We start from the raw sequence: 24,950 nt of genomic DNA, 5'->3' as shown, positions 1-24,950 counted from the left end.
ACTCTCCACTCTAGTGGATGGTGTCTTGAAAAAGCGTCCTTATGTCACTAAAGCCTTCACACTGAGGAGCGAACCGGGACTGAACAGTGGTTTTATCATGGCCGACAGTGTTTCAATTAAAGAAGTATTTTTTCAGGCAGAGATGAGCAGATCAATACAAACATCAATACTTGTGATGCCAGATGTTTTCCAAGACCAGTTCGAAATACACCAAATATCAAAATTCCCACTCTGCATAAGAATTCTCGTTCTATATCATTATGTTATTTTCATCACAGAGTAATAACACTGTTTACGGGAGCCATTCCCTCCTGGGTGACAGGAACCCATTTTCCTCTGCATTTCGCAGTAATTTGAACTGCAGCTGCATAAATGCCTCTCGCAGGTGCACTAAGATCAGCCAGTCAGGGGCTGACATGCATGTTTATTATGGCAGATGGCAGAAGCAGTCATACACCGAGCCTTTCCGGCCCTTAAAAAGGTAACTGTACTCCTTGTGAATGATGTGCTGGAAGAATAGGAAAGAAAATAATGTTTCCCGCCGCTTTTTCATTTAATTTGAAATGTACTGCAACACCAGAGCTCCACTTCCATTTGCCTCAGTCAGTCTTGCTTTGTTTGACTTAAGGAGTGCATGTTATGATAGACGGAGGGATTTTTAAAATATATCTTGAATATGCTCATTTACTGTCACGAGGGTCAAAATAGAACTCTAATTAATTGAAGTGAATAAAATGGGAGTCGATATAATTCTGATTCTTTAGATGGATCACTTGTAAAGGAAAACAGTTTCAACATTAGCATTCAGTCCACATCTTACGGTTCGTCGAAGACAAAACATCAAGCTGTTTATAATTCTTTCATTTTCTTTGAGGGTATAGATAAAAAATTAAACCTGTAACACAGGATCAGACAATAGCGTCTCTGTGTTTACATGAACTTGTGTTGCCCTGTTTATGAGTCTTTGATCATATTGGAGATAAGACATTTACATGCGAGGCAGGAAACTGGATACTCATCTCTCGTATGCTTGATAATATAGTGCCGGTAGTGTTATCATCTATTATCTATTTGTAAAGGCATTCAAACAGAAACAGCAATTTATTAATCATTACTCTCATTTACTTGTTGATAATGTGCTTTTTTATAATCTAACAATATTGAACATCAACATATTATGTCTTCCTTATTATAAACAAAATAAAGATTACCGGTGTCTTCTAGCGCTAATGGTATTTTATGCTGCTGCTGCCCCTGTGAGAGAGGAGATACAGTACACTGGACTCACACAGTTGTGTGAAAAAGTTGTGAACATTTGTTTTTTGTTTTTTTTTTTCAGGAAAGTCAGGCAAAGTTGTTTCTGCTATTTGTTTGCTTTGCTTATTTCATGCTTCTTGGTTAAAGTGTCCGGTGTGCAGAATCCAATTCATGAAACATTGTGTTTAACTCACCCTCTTTTACTGGGGGCCTTTCTGTGGAAAGTTTGCATGTTCTTCCTGTGCTTGTATGGGCGTTCTCTTGGTTTCTGGCTTCTTTTTATGGATGGGATATATGCAGAGGATTGTTTTTACATTGGGTTGCACAACTATCTCAAAATGAAAGGTGACTCAGAAATAAGTAAACACACTCTGGGGAAAAAAGAACAGAAAAGCAGCTTACCTGTTTGCTCTGTCCAGTAGCATACAGTACTTATTATTTACAGAACATTACTTGAAGAAATGCTTGAACCTGTTCTGATCCAGCACACAGATTCACTCCAGCTCCTAAGATGAGCAGATAAAATGTTTTCTGTCTCTTTTCCACTGAAATTTGTCGCACAAAGACTTCCTGCGTACGTTTTACTGCTACAGTATTAAATCCTACTCCGCTGCCACTGTCCAACAAAATGCGCTTAACATTTACCTTGTCGTTTTCAAAAATCACATTAAGAAAATGTCTTTTCAGTATATCAAGTTTAAAAGTTCTATTTATTCAAAGGAAGAGATTTTGAAGAAGAAAGGGAAAGCCAGCGCTTTGTCCCCACTGTGAGCCATTGATCAATATCCTGAGACCACCGAACGCTCCCTGTTGTCCCACAGAGCCTGACGGCCATCATACTGTGTGCACACGCTCTTTTTCTTCTTCCTAAAACCAACAAATCACTTTTATTTCTCTGCATGATATCTTGAATTGCTTTTGTTTTTGATTTGTTTCACAATGCAAATTGTCTTGAGCTCAGTTGAAAATAAGTGTAGTTTTCTCTCAGCATTCAATATTTTTTGTCATGAATCACAATCTGAGTTTCTTTTGATAAAAACATTCAGAACATTTGAGATAACTGGCTCATTATGGGAATCAGGTAAGCTTGCTTCTATTATGTGATCATGTGGAAAGAGCATGTGATTCCCACAAGTACAATATGTGCAGCAGTTTTTTTGATAATAATAATAATAATAATAATAATAATAATAATAATAATAATAATATAATTAGTATTAATATTATGATTGAAATCTTTTTTTCACACAATTACCTCTTTGCTGATTGAAAAAAAGAATGCCTTTATGTTGTAAGCGTCATAGCAAATTTATGATCATCTTGCCAACATTTTCCTAAATCTCTTCCTTTTGCTGGATCATGTCATAAACAGTTTGCTGCCACACTTTGGAATTTACCTGCGAACCTATTTTGTTGGTGACGTTATACCAGCTTCTCTGCAGTTTTCCAGAGGGTGATACACCGTGCTCGTCCTTGGCTTTCCTGATGTATATTGCATTTAGATTCTGTGTGTGTGCGTGTGTGCGTGTGTGTGCGTGTGTGTGTGTGTAAGATCTGACTGAACAAATGCACTCTTGGATTTTTTCCATGAGTTGTAGGTTTGAATCATTTCCCTGGGATAAAAGGATTCGGCTACCGGCGCCTACAGATGCATTGTTAATTCAATTTATAATTGATTCCTTGGCACGCTTTTGTGTATAGTGTCAGCTCTGGGTGCAGTTAATAGATGCAATGCTGCATGTCCTTTAAAGCTTTTCATTTATTTATTTATTTATTTATTTATCTAAAACGATGGCTAATAAAATTACCTTGAACAGATTCTGCACATCTTTACAAATGGGTGCTTCCTCTTTTACACGCTTGAGAGCTGCTGCTAATGCCTTAACGTTGAGCTAACTGGTTTGTACGTCGTGCCTTCGAAGTGCCCATAACCCTACGGTCGGGAGCGACACAATGATCCCGGGGAAGTAAATACCATCAGATCAGGTGCAGCTTAAGTGGCCCCAAAAACAATTTAGAAGACAAGCAGAGAGCCATCATAGTATCTGAGTGCGGATGATTTGCAGTACTGTAGTAACTCCATCCGAATCCCATCTGAATAAATCCATAACCGGCCGTTCATGAAAATGGGAAGCCCTCTATTAAAGCCATTTGACAAAGTGGATGCTTGCCTGAATTCATTAATTCCGGAGGCGGTTCCTTGAGAATACTGATGAACTCTGACTTGATGTTTGGACCTCCACGGTGACTGCAGGAAAACAAACGCGCCCTCCACATCGGGATAACTCCACTTTATCGCTGGTGGACCTCTGAGGATACGTTTATTCGGAATAAACGCGCCTTTCTGCATCGTTTTAGAGACATGTTTGTTTCCGTCACAGATAAATCCTGGTGAAATCGTGAAACTTTATCACCGGTTTGGACGCCGGAGACGCAGGAAATACAGCCGGAATTATTTTTTAAACCAGAGTTTGTTGCTTCTGACCAGCGTCTCCGTCTGGCAGCTGTAGTGCAGTTAATTGCTTCCAAACAGCTTTTATACCTCTGTGAGTGCTGTCAAGAGTGTGTGTGGCCTTCATCGTCTGTTTCCTCCCGGGGTGCTTGTGCGACTCCCTCCACAGAGCACTGAATTAATCTGTTGGTAGTGAATCACCGTGTTGCCCACTGTCTGGCATTGGTCCCCTTTAATATCTAGTTCAACATAGGTTGCCTGACTGCAAGAGATATGCTAATTCAATACCCTTTTTTACACGTCGTAAATAAAATGCTCTTTTAAGCCCGGGTTTGTAGAGAGTTTACAAGCACTTTTCCCAGATAGTTTTTCAGATTTTACGAACATCCGAGTGGAATATTGCTTCGCCGTTTCTGCATTGGGTTTAAAGGACAATGCGCGACACTGTGTATACACACATCCATGATGACTAACCGAGCCCAGCCTTAATGTTATCTGGCCGGACCAAACCATATTTTCACTGTCTCCTTTGATGGATGTCAGATTTCGGCTCATCTACTTAATAAATGAAAGCATAAGAAAGAGAGTTGCGGAGGATGATTATTTTGGGGCGCCTTTATAGCTCTCCCCCCGTTTGCGCCGCCTGCGTTGGTGTGATTTGTAGAGAGATTGAAATGAGGCTGGCTGGTCGAGCAGAGACTCGCTCTTGATTTACACGCGCTGTTAAATCACACGGACAGCTGGCTGCCGGCTCTGCCCACCACCCCGCCTCAGACACAGATCTATCTCCGCGCAGGAGCTCCTCCAGATTCTCAACCTTATGGCAGCCATAACACACGGTCCCCAACTCCGGCCCTGCTGTTGACAATGGTGGATGCTGTGCGACAACTGTCAGTAAATGATTTCCAGCCCGGGATTGCTCCAGAGGATATTGGCCCTAACCTCAGAGAGAGAGAGAGCAGAAAAAACAAGAGAGGTTTAGAAGGAGCTGCTGGTCAGGTGGCCATTGTTTGTGGTGGGATGGATAAATCTCCATGACTGAAAGCACAAAGACTGCCTGCAGTCCCGTCTCCCTGGGGAGTGTGGATGCTTTTCTTCCAGTGTAGGAAAACAATCATTTGTTTGAATGAATCTGCTCTTTGCTTTTGTGTATGTTTGGCTGGAGACAGCAGCCCCTGGTCCCTGTAGAAATCTTCACAACAGCAAGATTTTCACACGAAAACCGTGAAGACAATCCTTTAGCGGGATTCCATTATGCTTCAAACTCCCCGCGTTTACTTGTCTGGCAGTACTTGCGCATTGTGTGGGAGCAAAGACAGATGCTTATTTATTTCGAACAGTTCAATAAGACCCCCATACTTCAGAGGCCGAAGACGCCACGGAGAGACTCTGGTGACACAGAGAGAAGCCCGGACGCTGCATTAGACAATGCTCGAGTAGTTAACAAGCACATCAGTGTCAGTGGTAATGACTTGTACACACAAAACATCAGGGTGACTCAACTCGTTAAATTGCAATTTGGCATAGAACGCACGACCCATTAATTCCGCGGCGCGCGCCGCCAAAGAGCACAAGATTAGCTTTTCAATTATTTTTATTTTATTCTCATCGGGAAACCAAAATACCGCTTCTTGAGTCCAGAATCAGCAAAAAGGAGACATTACTGTTCTGGCCAGAGGTTTACAAATTGAATTATCATGAATAAATTTGCAATCTGAATTTTTCAAATGGCGGCGTCCAGAGTGAAGAACGTTCCTGGTTCTCGTGCATAAAAATGAACCATTATAATCACCATTAAATGGTTAGCTCGATTTAAAAAAAAACAAAAAAAAACAACAGCTTTATTTATCCCTGAAGGGAAATTCAAATGTCCAGCAGCTCATTAAACGATTTTATTATGTCTTCAGCAGAAAAACATGAAGTTTCTTTGATATACTGCGTTATTGAACATGGTCTAGATTTACCCTGCACAGATCACCACCAGTCTTTGGCACGTCTAACACAAAGAGAGGCATAAACCATCCATTAATCCATCTTCTATGGCAATTCATCCAAGCTAGTGGATGTCCCTGGACAGCTCAGCAGAGGGACTGAACAAAGGAACATCTCACTGTGAGGCGGCAATGCAAACCACTGCACCGCCCTGCAACATTTGCACAGATTTAAATCTCTAATAACTTTGTGACACAGTCATATTTATGACAATTTAATTAATGTTCTGCCACTGTAGAGGTTAATGAGACAGGAGATATTTTTTTTTGTTTGAATTCAAAATGAAAAATGAAGTGTGATTACAGCATTAAATGACTCTCATAGTATAATTTCATTTTACATCAATGATAATTACAAGGAACGCATTCGCTTAAATTAAGCTGACTATTAGTCACTCCTGAGTAATAACCCTTCACGGAAACATGTTGCGTGACTCGCTATTGTACCTCGGAGAGAAATGGGTCATATATAGGGGAGAAGCGAAAAGAGCTCAACCTCTCATTGAAATTCCTCCCCTCAGTAACACAGGCTTGTAGGCATGCCAGCATCGCTTACTGTGCCTGTCATCACTGAAACAACAAAGCCTCAGTTCCACATTAAAAACACCCTTATTTACCAAATACCACCCCGAGATCACTCTCGGCTCACCCTGGGCGCAGCGCACCAAAAATGAAAGGTTCCCGCGCTCGATGCGATCCGACGCGTCCTGCTGCTGACGCGCTCGTTCAGACCTCGTGCTCTGATGGTGGACTGAAGAATCACATTTGACACGAGTTTCAGTCTGGACAATAATCTGTCACATCAAGGTTAATTCCTCATATCTAAAAATGTTGCAGCCAAACCCCCCCCCCCCCCTATTTTTAATACGAGCTTAGTGTCATTGTGGCTTATTACCTTATGCGCTGCATTTTTGGCATGAGATACCTGCTGGCAGCTGAATTGAGGCTGCTGCTGGGGACTTGTCTGCCCTTAATCTTATTAGTGCAAAAGAGCTCTTTTCTTAAGGGCAGTATATGTTTCCTAAATAATTCCATGTCGGCCCTGAGTGACAGTGTAATGCGTAATAGATTTTACTCGCCGTGGCAGGTATCAGCGCTGGTACGCCGTCACGCCGGCGCGGCCCGCGACACATGAGATATTTATGTGTAAATATTCATTACTCTTATTGTGAGTCTGGGGGGTTTGGGGGTGCTTGAAATATAAAATCACTGCGACTGTAGCAACTGGCTCCGAAGAGAAGTTGAGTGTTTTGGGAGACGCGGTCATTTGGCTTCTGGCAGAGAGTCCCGAGATTAGCATAGAAAGTGGTAATACGAAGCGGGGCACTGTCTGCCTTGGCAGAAAACAAAACCTGGGGAATATTAATTAAACAAGTATTTATTTAAACAGCAATAAAAACCAATGCGTGAAAATGAGACATTGCAGTGTTGAATGGGGTCAGGAGCTGGACGCTGTTCTGGTTCTCACGGCCAGGCGAAACTCCTGAAAGCCAACAATTAAACAATTCTTCAAATGTTTTATTTATAAACTTACTATTTTGGTACCTTCATAAATAGGGCAGGCTAGCTTTTTCCTACCATATAATAATATTATATATATTAAACCTTCTTCTCTCAGTGTATCATTTCCATCTCACCCTGTACTGTGCCTCCTTCATTGCTACGCTGCACATCGGTCCTCTTTTACTACATCAGTGAATCTTCTCCGAGCTCTCCTTCTATTCTCCTCTCTCTTTGAAGCTTCGGTTCAAACGTCCTTTGTCGGCTGCATCTACCATTTCTTTCCAGCACATGTCAAAACCATCTCAACCTGGAGTCCAGATCTTAATCTCAAAATTGCCCAATCTTGGCTGTTCGTTTCTAATCCTGCGCGTCCTGCTCCCCGTCGATGGAAAGCTCAGCATCTTCATCTCTGCCTCCTCCACCGCAGCATCCTGTGCTGCAGTAGCCAAACCACACATCGTAGCAGGTCTCCCTGCTGTCTTGTAGACCTTGCTTTGCTCTCTTGTCGCTGTCCTACTGTCACACATCAGCACTGACACACACACCGCCACCCACGCTCTTCTGCCGACTTGCTCTTCTGTTTACAGTCTACTGCGTCAGATGTTTGACCTCAGTTACCTGATGCCTGATACTCGCTCTTTACTCTCATCACAGACCACACTGTCATCTCTAAACATCGTGGTCTCTGCAGCCTCGTCTCTGAATTCGTCCGTCATCCTGTCCAGGAAGAGGTTGCTGGGTGTATCTCTCCCTCTACCCTGAACCCATTTTTCACTCTGGCTGCCGGCTTCACCACGATCTCGCGGCACTTATACTGGTCCTCTTGTTATCTGCCACTCGTTGCGGTACTGAAATGATATCCTTGGGATATATTATGTTTTCTCTATATCCACAAAGACGCCGCTTGTCTGCTTCTGACCTTCGTTATGAGTCTCTTCAAGTACTCTCAAAGAAAAAGTACCATCTGTGGTACACCGTGAAATCAAACTGCCGCTTGCTGAGCTGAACCTCCCACTTCGGCCTCGGCTGGAGAACCCTTTGTGGTTAATCCTTTCTAGACCTCTGTAGGTGCTGTAGCACCTTCTTGGACCCACCACCTTTCCTCTGTTGATTCTCTTCAAAGCTGTCCTCACTTCCTATTTACTAATTCTCTTCACTCCCTGATTCCTTATCTGTCCTCTATCTGTCCTGCTGCCACATTCATCAGTTTTTTTAAAGTAATCCTTCCACCTACTCAACACTGTGCTCACTCACCTGTTACTTATCCTTTCCAGCCCTTTCTCCTGATTCAGGCATTGATACCAGTCCTTTTCTCCTGGTTTACTGCTATTGTGTTGCTCTTATTGTTTGAGCTGCTTGGCCCTGGATTCAGCCAGAGATAAACAATGTACAATATATTGTCATTATTATAGTAGTTGACATTTGGTTCATTTTGGTTTCAATGTGCCTGGATTTTATGACTTAAGCACATTTTAACTATCAAAATGAGTGTAGAAATTGTTTTTCAACCTGACTTGTAATCATTGTTTGGGATTTGCTGTGCCCTGTAGCTGTTTTTGTATGACCTTTTTGCGCCGTTATGCTTAATTTAATAACCATTGCTCACCTTAACACCCCCGGTGAAGAAACGAAAAAAATCTCACGAAGATTCTGAGAACAAACAAGTGGAATACCTTCTGAATGACTGCGGAATCCTCTCAAGTTTCTCTCCATTTTTCTGGTGTTTTTGTTTTCATGCTCGGCAAAATACTTGAAATGAAGAGCAAACAGGAAGAGAGAAACGGAAAAGAAGCCTTTGCTTTTATACATATCTTGAAGAGTGTAACACTTGAATTGAATTTCCTCGTTGAATTGTGTTTGTGCTTTCCACATCAAATGTACGAACGACATAAAATGTGCTTCATTTGCTTCCCTCCCTCCTGCTTTGCTTCACTTCTTTACATGTCAGCTGCGAGGTTCTGGTTTCCTGACCTTGTCTCTGTCACATAATGTCGTCTTCCTCCCCGCTCCTCATCTTGATTTCCTCCTTTCCTGTTACTAATTAGGTTACACGATTGCGAGTTCATGCAGGAGTTGTCAAACAGAGCGATTAAATCCTTCAAGGTCCTGGAGGTCTCAGAGCTTTAGGGGAGCGGCTTTTCAGAGAAAACTCAACAGTGTGCTGGATGTTCAGACTATAACTGCACAGCCTTGCTGAGATCTGGGATATATACTGCTCAGCAAAGCGTGAGGAACATGATTACCTCCTTTTTATCGGCACCATTTAATCAATTTGGCGTTTTGGCAACTGAACATATGCATCCTACTCATTTTACAGTTTGATAAACATTTCAGCAATCTTTCCTGTGTCCACTGACTCAGAGAAGGAGAGGGAATCTCTGAGCCTGTCCCTGTGCCGTCCAGATTGAGCGTTTTCCCAGGAGATGTCCCAGCATGCAGTGGTCTTTTCTGCCCGGGTGGCAGCTTGTGACTCATCCACCTCCTCTTAGCTCCATTCCAGCGGCCAGAGTAGAGCCCAGCTTGCAGCTCGTATAAGTGATCTTTGGTCCGCCCTCCTGTAAACACCAACACCCCCCTCCCCACCACCACCACCAGTCTCTTCCTCCCGCCTCACATCCCTCACCGAGCTGCTCGTCTCACTCAATCTCTCCCCAGCCAGTCCCGGCTCTCTCCAGACGGCGCTTTATCTACACCTCCTAGGTATCTTGGCAGTATATATTATGGTCATTTACAACCAGCTGATACACCTTTGACCGTTTCACTTCACATTAATAAAGCTGCTGTGGTGATCAGCATCCTCCTGCCGCATCTCTTTAAACAGGGTCAAAAACTGTCACTGTCATCAAAAGCCCGAGCGCTCCAAGGAAGTTTATCGTCTCCAGCTGTTTCCACTCCTGTAAACAACACTGCTGTCCAGAGGAATAAACTCTATGCTGGAATTTTATTGTATGAAGTTGATCTCAAGGACTGAATAAACTTTGAAATATCCATATCTGTCATTCCAATATCATTTAACAATCACCTTATTTATTATTTCTTTCAATAACAAACCTTTGAAATGATGAATTCACATGTAAATGACAAAAGACAAATGAACAATAATTTGGTGTGTCATTGGAACCTTTTCCCAATCAACTGGTTTTCAAAAACAAATTAAAACATTGAAATCATGAGTCATCAGCATAATAGTAATTATGAGAATAAATCAAGCAAAATTAAAATGAGGCGGCGAGATGTTTCTTGGTCTTTGTGTGCTGCATAGGTTTTCCTCATAGCTTCCTCCCACAAGCCAAAACATACATTAGGTTAATCAGTGACTTTCAATTGACTGCGAGGAGCAGATTGTCCCTTTTATTGTGTTAACCCTGTGATGGATGTGCTCTGTGCACAACGAGCCCAGTGATGGCCAAAGGTGGAGGATCCGCTGGCAGTGCGGGTCGGGGGTCGGACACAAGAATCCTTTTCTGGAAAACACTCCTACTATGGAAACTATGGCACGACAGACTTCTAGAGACACAGAATTAGGGCTAACCTGTCTAACACACCTGTGGAAGCGTTCCGCAGCTGGCCCCGAACAGAAAAGAGCGGCCGTCCTTTGTCTCTACCCTACATGCAGCACTCAGCATGACTGACTGACTTGAAGTTTGCATTAAGAATTCAGTTTGGTCGCATGTTTGACCGCTAAGCAGAGAACTTTCCTCACTGGCAAGACGAGCCTGCAGCAGATGGCGTGGCCCCCACAGTGCCCTAAACTCAACACCGCGCTGTCAGCATGGAATTACAATAAAAGAGAAAAACCGTGGCAAGTACTCCGAAACGCTTGAAAGAGATTGAACCTAAGTGCCGAAGAAATTTTTGCAAGCGTACGGAGGAGAATGCGAATGATATAAAGTCAACTGACAATCTATCGCTCATTCTCCTGCTTGGTGGTAAAATCACATTTGAAGGCTGAACCTTCTCCACAGTTCAGCTGGACTCGGACCAACATGCACTCAGTCAGAACCGTCCATCTTTAATTTGAAGCCTGATAGCTCAGTGGCTCTCTGATTGTGTCTGCAACCAGAAAACGTGAGAAGAAAATGTGCGATTCCAGACATGATGAAAAGTGAATGATGGGACAGGAATGATTTATTTTTCCACATGACGAGATTCTTCAGAAGTCTGGCTCGGTCAGTTTACTTGTCAATCTCATTGTTCTCGCCTCGCTGAGACTGAGTTATATAATCAACCCTTTTACAACTTGTGCCTAATAAGTGATGGAAGAAATGGTTCAATTGTGTTTGCAAGTGAAATGTTTCCTAAGACGCTGATGTTAAGTACACAGTTCATTAACGCCGATCAGAAAACAAAACACAATTTGCCTTCCTTTCATCTGTCAACAGCAATGTCAAAGCGAGTCTTAAACGCCCTGTTTAATGCTTTAATCAGCATCAGAGGAGTGGAAAAGACTTTATAGATGTATCAGATATTCTCTTTCTTTCTCTCTGAGGATTCTGAGTGGGTCTGTCAGTTCACAGAGGACGGAGAAACTTCCACTGGCGCAGCATTGTGAAAGCTCTGGGACAATCTGACTGTGTGATCTGACACTGACATTTGCAGGTACATTTATAAGCTGTCTCATTTTCTGCAGCCAATCAGTTTTGTAGCAGTCTTTTCTTTTTCTTTTTTCTTTTACTTTCTTTCTTTTTCATTTTTTTTTTGCATGACAAGGCACAAGCAATGCTTTTTTTTTTTTTTTTTTTTTTTTTTTTTTTTTGACTTTCCCACCAGTGCCTCTGGCAAACTGAAGATGTTCAGGTTTAAACTACAGTGAGAGATGCAGCCACTGAACCAAAAAATATAGACTAAATTAAATTCTGGGGAAGTGTTTCTGCTCAAATAAGGTACAATGACAAACAATTCAAAGCTCAAATCTGCAAACTGCTGCAAAAAAAGGGCAAAAAGGTTGATATTTAAACAGAGTAAAATTCAATCACTTTTAGATAAAGACTGCATGTTGTCTCTAGTAACCTCAAATTGGCCATCGGTGTAAACGTGAACGTGTGTGGCTGTCTTTCTCTGTGTGTTTGCCCTTTGATAGAGCGGCACTCTGTCCAGTGTTTACCCAGCTTTCATCCATCGTCAGCTGGGATCAGGTCCAACATCCCACAGAGCTGCGCTGGCTGGAGCAGTATAGAAGATGGATGATGAGATGGAAGCTTTCTACAATTCACTGACGTCTTTGGTGTAGTAGCATTGAAATGGGGCTGCTGCTGACGGAAAAGTGCATGAATCATTCGGAAGGTTTCATTAAGAAAAAGAATAGTGGAACAGATTTGAGAGGAGAGCTAGAAAGTGTAGATGTTTGCAGCTAGCGCCTTTTTCAGCGTTGATCGTCGTCCTGGTTATCTTAATAATAAATGATGATGACAGGAAAAAGGTGTAGTTTAAATGATGAGCAGATATATGAGAGATAACCTCTGAAACAAAGCCTTGGAATCAGTGGAATTTCAAAAAAAGTCATACTGCAGTGACATTATTGTCCCGGTTATGTTCTAGACATAAAACACAGGAAGGAAAACAAACAATTCACCACAACGTGTAATGGTTTCTGTTTTGTTACCAGAAGTTATAATAAGCCAATTGACCTTGAAACATTGTTGTCACTTGGTCTGTTATTCACAAAATCTGCCATAATTTGCAGTCACAGGGGTGGAAGTGGCACCACCACATAATTGTGGAGTAATTGGTGTGGAGGATTTCCCCAGTGAGAGTTGGAAAGACTTTTTCTTAATTATTGGTTGAACCGAAGCATCAGGCTGAAACGGTCCTCTGCTCATTACGTCCGTATTCTGTCCCTGTAACTTTTAGAATGTATGTGCTGCATAAAACCTTTGTTCAAGAAACTTCTGAAGACTTCGAAATGGTCTTTTCATCGAGCATGCAGTACAGGGAGAACGAAGGGCGCGCAGGTTGAGCTGCTCTCGCAATATTCACTGACCTTTTACTTGTGTTTTGGTCTTCACTGGCTCATGAAGAAAAACATCAGCCGATACGAACAAGCAGACTGGATTTGTAAAAATGAACATTTAGAAAAATCACGAGTTGAGTTTGATAAGTTTGTGAGGAGAAACTACAAGAGGACTTTTTTCATCAGACATTTTGACATTTCATAGCAGGCTGAGCACAGGTGGTCGACTGTTTCTGAATGCTCAACGCTCCACACCGGGGGTCCGCAGAGTGAACCCACCCGCAGTCACTTTGTTTAACACACATGCCATGCCCGCTTTGTCTCACAGGAATCAAAAGAAGACGTGAATTTGGGGCATGACCTCCTGATCTTTACTCCTGCTGCACCGCCCTGAAGCTCAGACAAGAAACGGAGATGCAGAAGGAAGACATGGAGACTGTTGGTGCGACAGCGGAGGAGGAGAGGAAGGAGTGAGATGGAGTCCGATATCTACTGCCCTGCACAAAAATGAAGAAGTCTTTAAATATTGATTATTCTCACAACCTTTTACAGCCCAGATTTTATTGCAGATAACTACACCATTACTTTTTCAAGTTGGTCCATAAGTTTTTATTCTCTTATAGTTTTTATTTAAAAGAATTTTTTCATATTGTTGAAAGACTCTGCAGCATCAAGGTGAATTGCACCCTGGAAAAAATTGGGCTCTTGCACAAAAAAGAAACTTCCTTTGTGCAACCAGCAGTGCATTCTAGCATCAGTGCATTATACGAATAAGAGGTGCAAAGAGATGAGAAAAAGTAAAAGGTTTCTGGACAACACAACGCTTGACCTGAGGGGAAATGTTCCTGTTTAATGAAATGCCTGTGGGAGGGGAAACCAGGGGTTTTCTGGCTGAAAGGGAGCTGAAAAACAGCGATGGTGGAGCAGATTTAGACCTCCGTCCATTCCCCATCCCAGGCCTTATTTATTGGAAATGTTTGAAGTTTTGAGTTCAAAGAACAGAAATGTCCTTCAAAGGGGTTACTTCTTACCTTTTGGACTTTGAGCACGTTTCAGAGTCTGCACTTTTTTTTTTTTTTTTTTTACGTTAGTTGAATCATCGCTTCCATCTTTACCATATTTCTGCTCAAAGCACACATCCAGAACTGCCACTGTAATCAATTTTTGCATTTTGTGGCGAATGTACGAAAAACTTCTATCATAGCAAACATCCCAACATGTGACAGGAGTAAACTCACACAGTTTGCTAATCACATCAGTCACCTGAGACAGTGAGGATGATTTCTTTTTTTTTTTTTTTTTTATTCGAGCCCGGAGACGTTTCCCGGCGGCTTCGGGGTCGTTCAGGCCTGCTGTGAGCGCTCACCTCCATCAGCCGCTGTAATGACAAGGAGTGAAGTGACGGACCTCCACAGAAAGCAGCACATTTAGCAGGTTTTCCATCAGTGTGTCTGCACAGGAGGCGACAGCAGGTTTTTTGACTTATATGAAATTTTGCTGCTCTGTCTTCGTTTCTTCCCTGGTATTTACACTCCATTGAGCAAGCTTTTTTCCTTTCATATTCATCTCCAGCATTGTGTATACATCAGTATAATCCCAAAGAAAAACATGTCTGCCTTGTGAGACAGTCGAGCAGCGCGCATTTCAATCAACAAGAGAGAGCATCTGTCAGCATAATATTTGCTGACGGTTTTGAATGACAGCAAGATTATTAGACGGAGGCTCATCCTGTGTGTTAATGTGTGTCGTTGTGATGGTTCACGTCACAAGCTTTTTCCACAATACAAAGCTGGATTTGACCGATCTGTTTGACAGTTTAACAGTAGTAACGGAAACAATTGCATGGAGCCAAATAGTGCATATAGGAAAACACATGATCACAGCTAAATATGCACTATTATCTCCCATCATGCAGCAGAAAATCATAATGTCTGATTGACTATCTTAAAGTAAAACACAGTCATTAATCCATGCAGCTGCAGTGAAAAGTGGCTGGATAGCAGGTATCATATGTGAACTGGCAGCTCAGACAACCTCATTGCCCAAAGTAGGTTGATCCTGGTTAAAACCCGTTTTGGGCCGAAATCCAAACGCCGTAGGCTGCTTGGAGGCCACGGAGCTCAGGGAGGTCACGGCAACAATGGTCAACAGAGGTAAACCAGCGCTGTTACGCTGGAAATTTATTTGCACTCACCATCTGTTCCATTAATACCCCTGGTGATTTTTCGGACGCTGTTGCCGTCAGTCCTGCGCTGGACGCCGTTTCAAAGCACTCGGCTCGTCAGAATGAGTGGCAGAGCAGCGCTCCGGCTGCACACTTGCACCCACAAGGTGAGAGGTTTTATTTTGCAGCTTTAGGGGGGAAAAAAATCGAGGTAAATAAGGTCTGAAAAAGCAAGTCAGTGATTTTTATATTGTGTATTACCTTTGAAGTACAAGTGTACAACCAAAGCTTTTCAATATAAATGAAATCACAGGCACAGATGGCTTGCACCCCAGGTTTTTCTTTAACAATAGGTATTGTGTGGAGAGAATATTCTCCTCGATCTTTTGGCACTTTGACTGAAACTTTAACATATAAATTGGTGCCTGAGAAAAAAAAAAAAAAAAAAGCCCTGTAAGCAATAGAGGGAATCATAAACCACCTGAGTCAACAACGCCTGAGAGAAAACCTGCAGAACTGCTTGGATTTGAATGATGAATCTTGGAAAAAAAAACTGCCAACAAGTATAAATATTGAAACGCCTCTCCATAATTTACATTTTACATTCAACACTTCACTGCGTTCAGAGGAAAGCAGCCTCTAATTTCTCACACCTAGGTTGGGCTCGACCGAAAGTGGCTGGCAGACCAGCAGAGTGACCTGATTATGAGAGAGATCACACTGGAGCTGCGAGTCAGAGGCTCGATCCTCCATTGAGTTCGTGCTTCACGGCTGTCGTTAATCCTCGCTGAACTGTGCATGAGCAAGATAGTGAAACCTTCCCTCTCGCAGAGAGCGACCCGATGCTCCCCTAATGAAACGCCGACATGTGAGACTGAGGGATTGTTGGAGGACACTGTTTTGTAATTACGCTCGCTGTAATTTGGCGACTGAGTGCGCTGAAAAGATAAGTTTGCACGTGTGTTTTTGACAGAGGAACAGATTATTCTGATAGTTCAGCAAAAAAAAAAAAAAAAAAAAAAAATCTTCAAGGATGTTGCCCAGAGCTCGATGTGCAACGTGCTGAGAAAATCTGCATATGTACATTACGTTTAATAGAGACGGAGGCGAGAAGTGTGCAGAGTAACTTCCTGACCTCTCTTTGATTCGCGCGTGTGCACATCATCTGAATTTTAGATTAAAGCATCCATAATCATGTGGAACAACTGTAAAATATTCCCCGAGTTTGAAGGGTTACAGCGAAGCTTTAAACACATTCACTGCAGCAGCAGCAGCAGCCTCGTCACACACTTCCCCCCATTGCCTCTAAAAAAAGGCCCACTATTTGTTTTTAGAAAGTGGTCTTTTTAAATCTAATATCTGTTACCCTCCAGACAAGCAAATCAATACTTGATGAGCATTAATTTTCTGCGCTGGTTTGTTCTCTTCGTGCTCCAACACGCCTCCCATGAAAAATACATTCGTTTCCCCGACTGTGTTGCCATCCAAGACCGCCGAAGGTCGAGCCGTGGATTTACTGCGACCGTTTGTCTTGCTTGCTTGGCACGGGCCGCTTTGTCAGTGTTAATGTGGTAAGTGAGAAGGTGCAGCCTCCCCAGTTTATTAACGTCTGGGAGTGCAAGGCGAGGGAAAAAAAACAATCAAAAAAAAAAAAACCAAAACAAAACATGGTCATCTGGATGGATGCGACAGTCATTCAGGAGCTGGCCGTGCGTTGAGGACGATGTGCAGCAGGATGGAGGGTGACGTCTGACTGGCTTGAATAAATGCCCGAAGGCGGCATTGTTGACTTATGGGGAGGAGGATCATCTTTTTGTTTCTGAAGGCATTTCCACATGATAGAAGCACTTCGTCATGAACGCCGTAATGATTCCTGTGCTGATACAGACCATCTCCAGCATATCTGCTGGATAAATCTCCTCTCAGGAGACTCAAATGGCGGCCTTATGCCAAAGCTGTCTCACATATCGGCTGCTCCAAAATATATATTTTAAATAGAAACAGATATTCTCAACTTAAAAAAGAAAAAAAAAAGAGAAATTTTCTCCACAAGAGTTTTGGAGTGACTTAAAGCATTGAGCTCTTTTTTTGGATTTTCTGACGACAGTACGTCTGCTGATTGATTTTCATCTAAAGACACTCTGTGGCACTTAATACCCAGCACAGCAATGATGAATAGGTTATGATTGCGAGCATTCACGGTAAACTGGAATGATTGTTAGATGCTCAGTTATTAAAAGTATTGAGCTATTGGGTGAACTCTTTTAATGAAAAAAAAACAAGATGAATTCTCTCTTTTAGCAACCAAAAACACGCTTTGTTTGTGGGGCTTTAGAGTAAAATAGACCAAAGACAGAAATCAGGTGAGCGTAAACGCCGGAATAGTGTGGAGGGAAAACCACAAGAATATCAAATCTGAGTTTTGACATCAAAATCGTCGTCACTTTCACCGTCTGAGCAGTTGTGTACTGTAAATCTGTGGTTTCAAATATTTTCTCCCTGAAGCTTCTCCAGTTTAAATAATTCCCTCTGAAGCTGAGAGCGGGCGGACATTCCAGCCAGCGAGTTTAGGAATCTTCAGAATAAGAACAAAGGCCAGTTTGTCTGGTCTAACGTCAATTATAGGGTGCCATAGTGTGTGTGTGTGTGTGTGTGTGTGTTTGACCTGCAGATATCATTTTGACATCCTCAGAGTAGCACCGTGTGGTTTCTGGCATCTCCCGACCCCGAGGGGACCACTGCTGTAAATAAAACATCGCGCATCGTTCAGAATGTTTTTTCTTTGAACAACTTTTTTCCAACACTTGCAGCATTTTGATTTAATAGTTTTAGATCTTATATTTTTATACTATTTCTCACTATTAATCAGTGCCTTTTATGTTTTATATATACACTTACATGTCCTTGTTTACACGATTACTGTTTCTTTTACATTTTAAATTTCATGTCATAAATGTCGCATTTTATCGTGTTTGCTTTGAAAGCACGAATATTCTTGAATGTGAACTTCGAAATGCTTGTGCATCATGTACTTGATTCTGATTCTTCTGTGTTAAGGACGTCTTTGCTGCAGCTAAATTTGGAGAAAAGCAACCCAAAACGTCTGGCTCGCACTGTCTTTTAATACCACCTAGTGCCAAAGAAAGATGTGTAAAATTAGGTTGAAGCCTGTCCTCAGTTCAATAAGAGCTATCAGCCCACCATGGATGACTCACAGTGTCAGTCACTGGTGGTTGCAGGAATAAGAGAAAACTCCCAACACTTCAGCTGAGACTGACTTGGTGCTGCAGTGATTCAACACTCAAAGTCAATAAAGTGGCTTCCGGAAGCTTTACTCTCTATATTTTAAGAGTATTTCTGACAAAACAAACACATCAGTGGTGAGGCTTAATGGAAAGAATTAATCTTTGCATCTTGTTTTGTGATGCAAAATGCATTTTTCACATTAAATTGTTCTGTAAATGAATTAACCAATAAGTATATTTGCACAGGTTCACACAACAATGCTGAGATGGGTGCAAAAAATGCAATTTATATGGCGATATATAAACTACTTGTTGCACATCCTGTACACTCATCAATGGTCCCATCAGATGGGTTTTTAAAGAGAATGTTTTTCATCTACAATGAAAAGAAACACACCCTCATGAGTCAGAGCCATGATAAAAAAAAAAATACATGGAAATACAGTATGAAGAACAATTAATTGTACTTTGATAAATTCACATGCTGAAATACTCAGATATGAGCCTGAAGTGTTCATAGATAACTATAACCACCCACACTGGGAGCTGCTGTCACAGACTTTAACAAGATTAACTTTACTGACTTCTCATTGCACAAGTTACCAAAGTTTTGTCATTTTTCTTATCGCTGTTCTGCAAAAGACGAAAAAAGAGACTATTCTGATTCTTCTGTTTTCATAAAGGAAATGAATGTTTGCTTTTGGATAAAAGATGTACTCATGGTAAATAAAAATAGGCTCACATAAAACATGTCAAGTAATAGATGTACAAATCGCTCTTATTCCCAGCCAAATATTTAACAGTTTTAATGGTCCAAGAGGTAAGCCAAGCTGGCTCCAAAACGCCGCCGAGCACATTGTACACATCTCTGTGATCTCAGCTCTCTGGCAACAGGCACGATTGTCATCACAGAGGATTTGATACCAGTCTGATATTGTGCTTATGTTTAATTTAACACTCCACATACTGTTAGCAAGTAAAGGCTTGTAGATGGAGCCAGAATAAGCTCATTATCACTTTTTCTGCCATCTGGCTTTGCAGTGTGACTGTAGTACATCATCTGGTCACATTCATGGCAACTCACCATCAAGGAAATGCATAATTTAAACTGAGGAGGAAAAAAAGAGAGAGAGTGTGTAAAAACAGTAGAGCTGTGTAAAGTAGCCTAACCGCATTACCCATGCCCCATTTAAATCGCACGTGAAGATCAGTTGGAGGCAACGGGAGCGTGCTTTGCAGGGCATCAAAGAGGTTCAGCTGTCACATCACAGCGAGCAGGACCTGGATTGGAATCTGAGTGTCGCGTTGCATAATGTTCTCCTGCTCAGTGTGTGTTGAGTCGTATCGAGCCGCTCCTTTATCCTCGCTGTCTAATGACACCAAGTCCCACGAAGAAGACTCTGCGTGTGTGAGACCCTTGGCGGATGAGTGTTGGTTTACCTTCTGAGCCCACTGGAGGACGTCTTTTACCCTCTGTGAATGCAACATTCAGTTTTCATGAACCCTGTGCTGTTCTGTGCGTGCCCGCTCCTTCTCCCTGAGAGCGCAGTGGGTTAATTCTTGACCTTGAGCGTCGTGAACTCGCGGCTTGAATCAGGAGGAAAAGCAGAATGTGTTCAAACATCATCGTGGAGGCTCTCGTTCTGTGGGGGGGGGGGGGGGGGGGACAGATATTTCACTCATCTGAAAGAGGCAGTGGCCTTTTGGGACACTTGAGCATCTTAAAGCAATTAACCTGTTTTGTTAACTGTGCTCATGATATGTTTGAGGACGGAGACGCAGATGGGATTGAGAATTAGCGGGACTGCAGTCATCATATATTGATTTCTTTGGGTTTTATCAGACTAATTACAGCATCGCCTGCAAATTGTGCAAATGTTTGTCTAATTGTCACCAGGGACACTAAGAGCACAGTGATTTTCTTCTCCAACACTTACATTTTCACCCAGAGAACAAATTCTTGCAACGGTGCCAGTTTCAGCTCAGAAATAGCCACTTTTTCTTGTTTATTACACCACTATTACTTAAAAGGATGAATGTTTGCTTTCATTGCTATAGTTCTTTAAAAACAATACAATCCAATAGAGTATTATATCCTCTGAATTGCTGAAGTCGTCAGTTCGCACGCCAACAGCAGCGACAGATAATGCTGGCGGCAGCAGTCCTAACGCGAAGGCCTGGTTGGAGCAGCCACCTTCCTGTAACTGAGCCTCCACACGTGAAAATGTTGGAGCAGCTCCTGCAGTCTGAGGGGTTTTAGCAAGCAGAGCGCTTTGGATTATGCTCCCAGTCACTGTTGGGGAAAGATTTATGCAAAAGTAAGTCGCCTGAGTAAATGAACACAAACCCTTTGTACAAATATAGTTTGCTTTTTTTTTGTTCTTGGACTCACGCCAGTGCTATTGTTAGTGTTTTTCTCCTTTCTGCACTGTATATCATATCAGACCACCTGGCCTTATTCTAGCAAAATTAAAGAGTAGACTGTTCCTTGAGCATTATTCATGTTCTTGTTTTTGTTATAAAGTTCACGTTGGACCTTTCAGGGCAAAATAATACCCTGTCACTCACTGAATTACAATAAAAAACTTGAATTTTGACTCAACTGGTGGTGAAGACACAGCACACACTGGAGGACGTGACGTTTTCCAGGCTGTCGCCTGGATTCGCACCACTGGACCAAAATATCCATTTTGTCCTTTTGTGTGAGGAACAAAACGACTGGAAAGTGCTTACGACTGCTGCTGCCACCGAGCAGGAGCACAGATAGTCCATGTGCACCTGAGGAGGGTATTAAACAGGCCTCCTCATTTGGGAATCATTTATCCATCTGCAGTGTCGCCCTCAAGGATGTGTGTTCCAATCCTGTGGCTACAAAGGATTCACGTTCGTGAACCTCGTCCAAACAGCACAAGGAATATTTTCCCTTCACTGGAAATAAGGAAAAGCAGCCTGCAGTGTTATGCTGGAGATGAATGGCATGGAGAAGGCGCTCCTCTTGCAATTAAGTAGCCTCTAATTGTGGATTGAGCCACAGTATGAGATTAAAAAAAAAAGAAAAAAAAAACTTTGCTGGTTATTTCTTTCCAACCCAGGTTAATTAAAGGACTTCTGCAGAATTTTAATTAAAAAGTGAAATATATTCAATTGGTCCAGTAACTTTTAAAGGTTTTTCTTGAGCGCCTTCTTTTCAGTCAGTGAGAGGAGGAGAGCCTTTATCGTGTACACAATACTTTATCAAAGAGTCACATATAAAAACACACTTCTTTCAACAGAAAGCTTTAACTGTTATTTTCATCCTCGTCGGTTGCTCCCTCCGATGTGCTAAAGCCCTCCGATACTAAGAACACCCGAGCAACAGAAATACACACCACGGCACACAGACCCTTAAGTTTAAGATTAGAATGCAACACACACAATTCAAAAATATATATCTTCTAATCTTGCAATAGTTGCTTCTTCTTTTCTTTTTTTTTATACAATTAGAAAAAATACACAGTTGACAGGATTTACCGGGAGGGCGGGGAATGCTTTTACAAAGTCAGAAGTGATATTGTTTGTTGCACCATGATGGCTTTGGATGCGGCAGCGCTGGCAGCATCCTCGCGCAGCGTCTGCAGCGTTCTGTGTGCCATCAGAGGAGATCACGATCTCCTGTGTGTTTACATGCCCTGAAAGGTGTTGAACGCTGTGCCCTGCCAGGGTTTGTTTGCTTTTTTTTTTTTTTCTTCTTCTTTTCTTTTCAATGTATACATACTCATATTGACAGTTCAAGGATTCACCTCGACGTTCTGTCATGTGTGTTCGCAGGTTGTCACCTCGGGCAGGGGAGTCTGGTCCTGCATGACCACTTGAGGGGGGGTGGGGGCAGGGCGAGCGTGAGCCACCGAGTTTTTCTGCAGCTCCACTCCGAAGGCGGGCGGAGCGTTCTGCAACTGTCTCCTGTACTGCACGAAGCTGCAGGTCTTTAGGATGATGGCCAGGATGTTCTTCCCTATTAGGATCCCGGAAACCCTGGCGTCCCTGTACAGGATCATGTTGCCCCCCCGGATGAACAGCGTGATGATGTTGATGGTCACCAGGCTGAGGATGGGGTACAGGAGCATCTTGTGGGGCACGATGTTGATGCCCTGCATGCTGATCTCGCTCAGGGACACGCAGGGCAACACCAGCAGCAGGATGTAGCAGTAGAAGAACATCAGGCCCTCCGCCCACAGGGGGAGCCCCTTCTTCTGAGGCTCCCACAGGTTGGCCTGGATGTCCAGGATGTCCAGCAAATCCACCACCACCCAGAAGAGGCGGTTGCGGATCTCCTCGCGCTTCTTGAAGGCGCGAACGTACTCCATGTGGTCGATGGCGACCAGCACCACGAACAGCACCGGGATGCAGATGGACAGCAGCAGCGTCAACGCTTTCCGCGCCAGAGCGTCCAGGCTCTTCCTGTCGGCCTTGTAGTTCTGATACACAAAGTAGACTTTGATCTCCAGCACGAAGATGTAAAGGAACCACAGGATCATGGCGTAGCCCCGTTTGGCCGTGCGCACCTCGGCGCCCACCCACACCGCCACGTAGCGCAAGACAATTAAGAAGCAAATGTCCCCCACCATCACCATGATGCAGATGCCGATCTTGCGGGGGCCGTGGTTCTGCTCCACCAGGTAGGCATCAATCAGCGCCATGCTGCTCATGATCAGGATGGTGGACAGGCACACGTGGGGCTTGTTGGTGGGGGGTGGAGGTACCATGCTTGCCTGGGAGGAGGAGGAGGAGGAGGAGGAGGCGTCTTGTTGAAGGGGGAGTGCAGAGGGTCCTCAGTTTGGACGCAGATCAGCTAGACAGCGGTGTTCCCCTCCATTGCTTCTGCCTTGGCCACGATCCAGGAAGCATTAATAGGATTCACACAGATCACTTCAATCAATCTCCGCTTGTGCCCAAGCCACCTGGTGGGTAGACAGTACCCCTCATTTAGTAAATTATGTTCATTGGCAAATGGTCTGTAAACATACAGGTTCACTTGTCTCCAAATTAATAAATCTCCGGTTGTGCCTACCTTTTTACACCCAAATAATCTTTTATTGAGCACAACAGTTTAATCAGCAAGTTACAGTGTCTGTGATTAAGAGAGAAAGAGAGAGCGAGAGCGAGAGAGAGAGCAGCTCTGGCGAGGCGCTCTCATTACAGACTCACTCTCAACACCCTTGTTTTCATACAAGCTTAAGCTTCGGAGATAAAAAATCCAGCTGAATACTCACTTGTGTCCCTCTTTGTACTTTATCCTAATGACTGGCAGCGAGCGATCATCCATGAGACTGCACTGAGAGATCACAAAGCCCATCTGTAATCCACAGGAGAAGAGAGGAGAAAACGCACCAGATCTTCTCCGTCTCTGACAGACATAAATCCACGAGTCAAGGAAAAGGTTTTTTTTTTTTTTTATTCTGCTTCGCTCTCTTTTTCTTTATAGGGGGAAGAGAAATCCCAGAATATCATCATAATCCACTTACCACTCAGACTGAATCAGGAGGAGGCATCTTCATGATCACAGAGACACGTCTCAGTTTCTGCTACTAAAAATAGAGGTTATCTCGTGTTGTGCTTAGATAAAGAGCTTTAAAAGCCCGATTCCGGAAAGAAGAAGTGATGAAGTAAAAAAAGACATCTCTGCAGGAAGCCTTGCTTGAAAACAATTTCCTCTGCAGAAGTTTTCCCCTCCACCATCCAGCATCCAAGAGGTAAAATGTAGTCTGCTTTCCCTTTGCAAGTTTCAGAAGGAGAAGAATCGCAGTGGATCTTTCAAACGCAGCCTGAGTCTTCCTGTCCGTCTCCAATCAGATGTTTGCATGTGTGTTTCATGTGTTTTCCCGTGTGTGTGTGTGTGTGTGTGTGTGTGTGTGTGTTCAGGCTTCAGCCGTCTCCACGCTTCGCTGTCGCTGGAAAAATGCTGCCCCCCTGGCACGATCCCGCCTGCTGCTGCGCCGCTTCCCGTCTCCAGCTATAAAGCAGCTTTTCTTTTCCTTTCTTTTCAGTTGTTTCTTTTCTTTCCTTTCTTTTCCTTCTCTTGCCAGGAACACCGGGATCAACAGCGCCAGTGGATTCCCCTGTCTCCACTCAGCGCGCTCTGCCAGCACCACCAGCGCCGTGATGCTCCGCCGCCGCCTGCCTCCGTGCGTCTGCCTGCCGTGCGCTTCCTCAGCACCTCTCTGCGAAGTCAGAGATGCTCCTCTGGTGTGTGTTCACACACACTCCTGAGATTTCTCTCTCTCTCTCTCTCTCTCTCTCTCCCTCCCTCCCTCCCTGTCTTGCTGCTACCCTCTTCTTCCTTCTCCCTCTTCTGCTGAAGTGAAGGCACTTGCTGTGTGGAGGTGACGCTCAGCAGACCACAGCTGCAGAG

At 43.2% G+C, this 24,950-nt stretch overlaps 1 protein-coding gene across 4 annotated transcripts; it reads right to left on the bottom strand.

Annotated features, from left to right (window-relative positions):
- Positions 1–22,026: 22,026 nt before the first annotated feature.
- LOC115399722 (transmembrane protein 121) lies at positions 22,027–24,404 on the bottom strand. 4 transcript variants are annotated; one of them, XM_030107261.1, is made up of 3 exons: positions 24,064–24,404; positions 23,812–23,894; positions 22,027–23,499 (listed from the first exon to the last, which is right to left on the bottom strand). In XM_030107261.1, the coding sequence occupies exon 3, from the start codon at positions 23,302–23,304 to the stop codon at positions 22,354–22,356; it is 951 nt and encodes a 316-aa protein (XP_029963121.1). In that variant the 5' UTR covers positions 23,305–23,499; positions 23,812–23,894; positions 24,064–24,404; the 3' UTR covers positions 22,027–22,353. The 4 variants fall into 4 exon arrangements, with proteins under 4 accessions (XP_029963121.1, XP_029963120.1, XP_029963119.1 ...); XM_030107260.1 differs by having other exon boundaries at positions 22,027–23,553; positions 23,812–24,404; XM_030107259.1 differs by having other exon boundaries at positions 23,812–24,404.
- Between the last annotated feature and the right edge of the window lie 546 nt (positions 24,405–24,950).

The sequence above is a fragment of the Salarias fasciatus genome, chromosome 13 (genome assembly GCF_902148845.1).
Source record: "Salarias fasciatus chromosome 13, fSalaFa1.1, whole genome shotgun sequence".
Lineage (NCBI taxonomy): Eukaryota > Metazoa > Chordata > Actinopteri > Blenniiformes > Blenniidae > Salarias > Salarias fasciatus.
This window is presented reverse-complemented; position numbering and strand designations above follow the sequence as displayed.